The 8,378-nt window shown below is 32.9% G+C and overlaps 2 protein-coding genes across 2 annotated transcripts; both read left to right on the forward strand.

Moving 5' to 3' along the window:
* Nucleotides 1-98: 98 nt before the first annotated feature.
* Nucleotides 99-2,437, forward strand: LOC149536259 (uncharacterized). The gene is made up of 5 exons (XM_089807217.1): nucleotides 99-337; nucleotides 431-480; nucleotides 560-692; nucleotides 849-953; nucleotides 1,668-2,437. The coding sequence occupies exons 1-5, from the start codon at nucleotides 121-123 to the stop codon at nucleotides 2,309-2,311; spliced, it is 1,149 nt and encodes a 382-aa protein (XP_089663343.1). The 5' UTR covers nucleotides 99-120; the 3' UTR covers nucleotides 2,312-2,437.
* A 3,658-nt stretch (nucleotides 2,438-6,095) lies between these two features.
* LOC149536260 (uncharacterized) lies at nucleotides 6,096-8,102 on the forward strand. Its single transcript, XM_089807218.1, has 5 exons — nucleotides 6,096-6,377; nucleotides 6,456-6,505; nucleotides 6,596-6,725; nucleotides 6,880-6,984; nucleotides 7,326-8,102. Exons 1-5 carry the CDS (start codon nucleotides 6,158-6,160, stop codon nucleotides 7,967-7,969), a joined length of 1,149 nt encoding a protein of 382 aa, XP_089663344.1. The 5' UTR covers nucleotides 6,096-6,157; the 3' UTR covers nucleotides 7,970-8,102.
* Nucleotides 8,103-8,378: the final 276 nt, after the last annotated feature.

Consider the following 8,378-nt stretch of genomic DNA (forward strand, 5'->3'; position numbering starts at 1 on the left):
TGTCAGCAGATGTAAAGTTAAACCTTATCTTGTGAGAATCTTGAGATCCCAATGTGGAACTCCCTTGATAAATCCTCCATTCTCCATCAATGCTTTCCACTGGTAATCTGACCATTCATCATGGCAAAGAAAGGCTCTTGTAATTTCTTGATACTGGTTTTTGCAGTCCTCTTTCTTTCTCTCTGCAAATGCCAAGGTTTTGATCAAAATCTTGGAAGAAAACCCCTGAAAGGAAGAAAGTATGCAGGTTTCTTTGATTTACACAAGGGCAATCTTCATGTCAACCTTACCAACTGGGGAGCTACTCTGGTTTCCGTCAAGACCCCTGATAAAAATGGTACTTTTAACTCCATTAGCATTGCGTTTGTTCTGAATCCTTTTCTTTCATTGCAGAAATGTACCTGATCATCTTAACTATATGCTTTTGCAGGGCATATAGCAGATATACTTCTTGGCTATGACTCTTTGGCCTCATACATGGTGAGGATACATTTTAGTTGTTTTGCAGTCATGGATCTGACCATGTATAAGTTTATCATGTGGTTGTATTTCTGTGCAGAAAATGAGCCCCAGTAGGCCTTACATGGGTGCCATTATGGGCAGGGTAGCCAACAGGATTAAGAATGCACAGTTTACCCTTGATGGGAAGACATACCATTTGTATGCCAATGATGGGAATAATTCACTCCATGGTAATTCCCTGCCCTGTTCTTTTCTTAATTTGATCAAAGATGTTTCTAGAATTTGAAAGTGATGGGCCAAAATAATCTTCAACTATCTTAAAAAGTTGAGAGATTAGGTGTTTTTTTTTTTTTGCAAAGCACTCTGACAGAGCTCATATAATGCAGGAGGAAGGAGAGGCTTTGACAATGTGTTGTGGGATGTTGTGGAAAAGAGGGGTGGAAGCAAACCATCTATTAAGTTTGTTTATCACAGCTTTGATGGCGAACAAGGTAAGAATGGAATGTAGATATGTTATTTCTACTGTTTATAATGTTTCTGAAACTAAAAGCAGCCAAAACAAGTGGGCTGATCCATTAAGAACAATCACAAGTTACAGCACATCAACAACAATTGGAATTAATGTTACCTATACACAGTTTCTAGTAGTCACTGTGTGAGTTTATTTGCTTCAATATTTCAGATCAAAGTACATGATCTATCATTTGGAAGAAGTAATCACTTTGTGAGTTTATTTCTTCAATAATTCAGATCAAAGTACATGATCCATCATTTGGAAGAAGAGAACAAGAAGATGGGTATAGTTAAATTGTCAGCAGACCAGACTTGATAAGTAGGAGAGGGTCCGCAATCAATCCGACTATTTTGTACTCTTATCTTGCTCTCTTCTTGCAACAAGAGATCATGTTGTTTGATTCAAAACATAGAGAAAATAAACTCACACAGCCATTACTAGAAGCTAGTGATTATATAGCCCAAACTGGTGGAAAGGAGCTTAGTGTTAAAATGAATTTATACTATTTTAAGAGAAAGGCTTCTATCTAGAGAACATCTGTCATTAAATTCAACTTTCAACAGCATCCAAGATTTGGATCACACTAACTTGATGGTTTTACTAGATTGTGGCTATAGATTGATTGTTTCTTTTTCCAAAAAATCTATATTTGGTTTCTAATATGGCCATTGTTTTTTGGTCATTGAAACAGGGTATCCTGGTGATCTGGATGTATATGCCACATATAGTATAAGCAATGATATGGAGCTGAGACTAGCTATGGAGGCCATACCAAAGAACAAGGCCACTCCTGTAAACCTAGCCAATCATGCTTACTGGAACCTTGCAGGGCAAGGCAGTGGAAAAGACATACTTGACCATACAGTAAGAATATGGGCTTCCCATTACACTCCAGCAGATAAGCAACTGATTCCTACAGGACAGATATTGCCTGTAAAAGGAACTGCTTTTGACTTTACCAAAGAGACTGTTGTGAGGAGCAGAATAAATAAGGTTCCAAGCTATGAGACTCCACCTGGGTTTGATATCAACTATGTTCTTGATGGCCCCAAAACAAAGAAGGGGCTGAGCATTGCTGCAAGAGCCAAGGATCCATGGAGTTCAAGGGTGCTTGAAGTGTGGACAAATCAACCAGGAATGCAATTCTACACTTGTAATAATCTCAAGGAACAAGTGGGCAAAGGAGGTGTTATATACAAGCCACATTGTGCATTGAGCTTTGAGACACAGGCTTTTCCTAACTCTGTAAATCAGCCAAATTTCCCTTCTGTGATTGTGCGTCCAGGCCAGGTTTACAGTCACACCATGCTCTTGAAATTCTCAGTTGATATGTAGCCAACAATTAGGGTTGGGGTTACATTCAAGGGGTGAATGCATAAAAACCCTGCAGGCCATTATTTTTGCCTTTTTAAATGTTTCTAATGGGATAGTACTAAATAAAGAAAGATGTTTATTGGCTCATATATCGCCTGGGAGTATTTTGTATATTTATTTATTTGCATTAGTGGGGAGAAGTTAATTATTGAACTTAATTATTGAGTTTGTTGAATTCCGACGCAGTGGCTAGACAGTCAAAGAAAATGATGGGCCGAAGAATAATATGCTCTGTGGTGACGTTTTGCATTTTCTTTTCTAAACTTTTTTTTTTCCAACCATAAATACAAAGAATAATATACAGATGCAAAGTTGCTTCCAACTCTACTTAAACATCACATTCTTAAACTTCGACTACATTTTTTTTTTAAGAGGGGTAAATGCTTTGACCTGGAGCTATGAACCAGTGAGGCCACAAACGGAGGACCTCATCCCCATGAGATTTGAACCTTCGTGGCAAGAATAACAACGCAACAACTTAACCATCACAACATGCCACTCTTGGCAAACTTCGACTACATCTTATTTCAATGTCACACTTTTGAATATTTGAATGGTCCTAATCAATTTTATAATCCATTCTTATCTTAAGAAGAGGTTGTCTCATTTTCATTGGTCAAATAATTTAGTATTATTTAGTATTTGATCAAAACTTTTTGTTTTAGTTTTGAAACAAAGGATTATTTGATGATGGCAATGTAGAAATGCATCAAAGACTTTCCTTTTAGGTTGTATTAATGAATTGGATGTACTTTTCTAAATAAATAAGATTTGTCATCTATGTTATATTGAGTGACCATTATCACATCAAGAAAAAACAACATGAAGTATAAGTTATACAAATATTTATACATATATTCAAATTGTAACATGGATTAAGGAAAAATATGTCTATAAATTTATATTAAAATTAAATATTTTAGTATACATATTTAACTTATTAGTTGAGCCACAAAAAAATATGCATACTAATTTTTTTATTTAAACTATTTTTTATTTTGTTTATGTTTACTTTGAGGGAATGTCTTAGTATACATTTAAAGAGTGATTTATGACTCATATCTTATGTATATCCATAATCTCTCCTCTTTTGCATAAATCTCTATATATTTGGTTGTTGCTCCATTCAAACTTTACTTATGACATATTACCAACATGTATAGATAATTGTATTTTCATATACGTCAAAACAAATATATATATATAGATAGATAGAGAGAGAGAGAGAGAGAGAGAGAGAGAGAGAGAGAGAGAGAGAGAGAGAGAGAGAGCATATCTCATTTCTTTAACATAAACTCGTGGCAAAGAAAGGTGAGGAGAGAGGATACCACATACTTGACATTATAAAGAGGAGAAAGGATTCCACATACTCAACATTATACTCATTTACTTTAAAATGCATAACATATAAAAGGGGAAGCCAACAAAAAGGAGGGAAATAGGGATTACTAGTCTAAGTGCACAAACTAGGGACCAAACCTGCCCTCATCAACTTTTCATCAAAGTCCAACTCATCAGCGTCATCTAAATAATAGAACTAGGAATTGATCAATCTCATTTTAAGTTTACATGACTCTTTTAAGGATGAAGATGAATCTCTAATATAATAGGGGATGCGCCTAAATTTTCTTCTTTGTTTTACTATTAATGTACATGACCATTTTGAGTGTGAGGATGGACATCTAATGTAGTATGGGATGCATCATAGTCATTTCCCTACTCATCTCCTTAAACAATTGAAATTCTATTATCTCCTGTATGTTTTTGACCATAACACCATTGCTTTAGGATTGTTCTCTTAGATCACTTGCTAAGACATCCTGGTTGGATTGGATGGGGCAAGTACTTACACGGTTGAATTAGTTGGACTCTTGGCTCAAGAATTGGAATTTAGGCAACTAGATGCTTATGGATGACAAGCTCTTGTATTGCTCTATGTACTTCTAATTTATAGGTGTAGTATCTTGACCTCTACTTATTTAATATTTGTATGAATTAACTAATAGCATGTGTTTGAAATTCATAATTTTATTTCATGTCAATCCAAATATGACATTAATACTAACCAATCAAATCCAAGAATTTAAAAGATTGTATGAGATTTCAAATGTTTATATCCTTCTCTAATTTTTCATTATTTTATAAATCAAATTTTTCATCCATTCTATTGGTCCATACTATTTTTGGTGGGGGAGAAAATTAATTTTCTTCAACCAAAAATACAAATATTTTCTAACAACTTCATCTTGCATTAATGAATGTATTAATTGTAACTTATCTTTTCCACATTTGTGACAAGTTGATAAGATTTTATTTTTTCAATCATTTTATCTTCCACCTCACACAATATGTCTAATCAATATTAATTATCACAATCTATTAAATATTTTTAGTTTCTTATTTTAAATATATTTATTATTAGTTTTACATTGATGTTTATTTTTGACTATTTGATATAACTTGTTTCTAAAACTTCATATAATACATAAGTTCAAATTATATATATATATATATATATATATATATATATATAACTAATAAATATGTCTTTTTAATATTATTTCAATATGTTATATCTTTGTATTTGAATTTCTAATTTTTTTTAAACTTTGTTTTTTTAATAAAAGTAGTTAAATTATTACTATTATTTTACTTTTATAAAAATAAATTAAACAATATTTTTTTAAATTATATTTTATAATAGTGTTTGTAATATGTATAATTGATAAGTGTTACAATTTTTAAATTATATTATTTAGTATTATTAATATTTTTTATTTAAACAATTTATCATTTAGTTTAAATACATTTAAAACTTAAATATATATTTTAATATTAAATTAATAATTATATTTTATATCAAAAAAACATACTAAAAAAAAAACCACAAAATAGAAATAATTCAATTTTAAAAGATATATAAATTATTATTAGGTTTTTATAAACTATGTATTAAAATTAAATAGTTATATTTTATTTTTTATTTATTACATCATATTTATTCATCAACATCAAATTTATGTGTATTACATCTATTTATTATTTACAAATGTACATATTAAATTATATAGATATTAAAATTTGGAAATACAAAATATTAAATAGTAAACCTTTCCTAATTGTGTAAAATTAAACAATTAGTTTTACTTATAAAATATTTTTATATTTCAATACACTTCATTTTTTCTTATAGAAATGTGAGTTTTAATATAAAAATTAAATTCTTAGTTTCATTAATCAAAATATAATATATTTTAATTTTTTACTATAACCATGATTTTATTTTGACTATAAAATATGAGCAATCCTATCAGATCACAAGTGCATTTCTCCGCAAAAATTAATGCATTCATAATGTTAATTTAGATTCTCACTCATCTACACCTCTACAACCATTATGCGTTAGGCAGAAACTATGACGCAGTGCGTCTCTTGTTTAAATACACTTTCCATTTTTTATTTTGAAAATATCAAAATAAATAAGACCCTTTCAAAAACTTTTAGAAAATTTGCCATTCATACTCATAACCATTTCTTAGAACCAAGTTCACCATGATTTTTATTTTAATAAAAAGCTCTTACATTCAGAAAGAAAAACTAACACCTAGTTGAAAGAGTCATACAAGATAATTCGTTTGATTTTCTATTAATTACTCATTTTAAATTTCCTCTTCGTCAATGTCCGCACAAGTTGACCTTATCTAGTCGGCATCCATTTAATTATTCAATGAAATCACAATGTGAAACTCCCTTTATAAATCCTCCATTATCCATCGATGCTCTATACTGTTAATCTGACCATTCATAATGGCACAGAAGGGCTCTTGTAGTTTGTCCATAATGTGTTTTGCAGTCCTCTTTCTCTGTCTCTGCAAATGCGAAGGCTTAGATGGAAAATTTACAAGAAGAAAGCCCATCAAAGGAAAAGAATCTGCAGGTTTCTTTGACTTACATAAGGGCAATCTCCACATCAACCTTACCAATTGGGGAGCTACTCTTGTCTCCATCTGGACTCCTGATAAAAATGGTAGTTTTGAGCTCCCTTCTTCCTTGTTGCATTCCTTGCATAAATGTACCTGATCATCTTGATTACATGTACTTGCAGGGCATCTAGCAGATATAGTTCAGGGATATGATTCTTTGGCCCCATACATGGCAAGTATTTACTTTCTCACATTTTAGGTTATTGCAGTCATGGATCTGTACTAATGTACATATTTTTCATATGCTTGTGCTTCTTTGCAGAACATGACCAGCAGGCCTCACTTTGGTGCCATTGTGGGCAGGGTAGCCAACAGGATTAAGAATGCACAGTTCACACTTGATGGGAAGACATATCATTTGTTTGCCAATGATGGGAACAATTCAATTCATGGTAAACGCCCTCTCTGCCTTGCCCTCTTTTCTTGATTAGATTAAAGGTGCTTCTAGACTTCAAAATTGATACACTAAAATAATCTTCATCTAGTAATGTGGAGAGATTTGGTAGTTATTTGAAGTACATTCTAATAGAACTTTCTGAAATGCAGGAGGAAAGAGAGGCTTTGATAATGTGCTGTGGGAGGTCAAGGAAATGAAGGGTGGAAGCAAACCATCTATTAAGTTTGTTTATCACAGCTTTGATGGTGAAGAAGGTAAGAATGGAATATCCGCTTATTTAGGCCAAATGGGTCGATATGAGTGGGAGAAATCTCATCTTATTCTACCTTCTTGTTTGGATGGTTGATGTGGGTGTTTAAGTCTACAATAGTATGATCTCTGATTGCATTTCATGATCCATCATTTGGCTGAGAGAGTTGTAGGAAGAATTGACTTTTCTATGGTTAAATCCAATATTCAACAACAATCTATAGATTCCACTAACTTGATGATGGTTCTGAATGGTATGATTGGTGGATGGGTGTTATAAATCTACTCATTAGTACAGATAAGTGGGTTTTTTAATGCTTCTATTGTTTTTGTATTGCTGAAACAGGATTTCCTGGTGCTCTAGATGTATATGCCACATACACAATAAGCAATGATATGGAGCTGAGACTAGACATGGAAGCAATAGCAAGGAACAAGGCAACCCCTGTAAGCCTGATCAATCATGCTTACTGGAACCTTGCAGGACAAGATAGTGGAAAAGACATACTTGACCATACTGTAAAAATATGGGCTTCACATTATACTCCTTCAGACAAGGCCCTGATTCCTACAGGACAGATCTTGCCTATAAAAGGAACTCCTCTGGACTTAAGGAAAGAGACAGTTATCAAGAGTAGGATAAATAAGGTCCCAAGCAACGAGGTTCCTCCTGGTTTTGATCACAATTATGTTCTTGATGGCCCCAAAACAATGAAGGGGCTAAGAATTGCTGCAAGAGCAAAGGATCCATGGAGTTCAAGGGTTCTTCAAGTGTGGACAAATGCACCTGGATTGCAGTTCTATACCAGCAATAATCTCAAGGACACGGTTGGAAAAGGAGGTGTAATATACAAGCCACATTCCTCATTCTGTTTTGAGAGTCAGGCATTTCCTGATGCAGTAAACCAGCCATATTTCCCATCTGTGATTGTGCATCCAGGCGAGGTGTATAAGCACACCATGCTGATTAAATTTTCAGTTGATGTGTAGCCAACAATAGGGTTTTGTTTCATGTCCTGATAATCAGAAGGGGATGAAATCCCTACAGACCATTGGAATTGGATTTAAATGTATTTAATGAGTATTAGTAAATAAAGGAAGACGAATAATTGGTGGTCTGAAATCTCTCGGAGTCCTGTCTTTTGTTTTTGCACTAGTGGTGAGAATTTAATTGTTAAGCTTGTTGAATTCCAAGGCAACGACCAGTGAGTAGAAGAAAACGATGGGCCAAAGTACAATTTGCACATGCAATGAAGTCATTGCATTTGATATATTCTAGATATTTATAATACGGATTTTGCTACTAAATAAAACGTCTTTTGCAACAAATAAAATACTTGTTCAAAGTATTACCGACCAACACCATATAAATAACAACTAGTTGGAATTTGACCAAAAT

The sequence above is a fragment of the Cupressus sempervirens genome, chromosome 10 (genome assembly GCF_028749045.1).
Source record: "Cupressus sempervirens isolate cs-2001-9-10 chromosome 10, ASM2874904v1, whole genome shotgun sequence".
NCBI classification, from domain to species: Eukaryota; Viridiplantae; Streptophyta; class Pinopsida; order Cupressales; family Cupressaceae; genus Cupressus; species Cupressus sempervirens.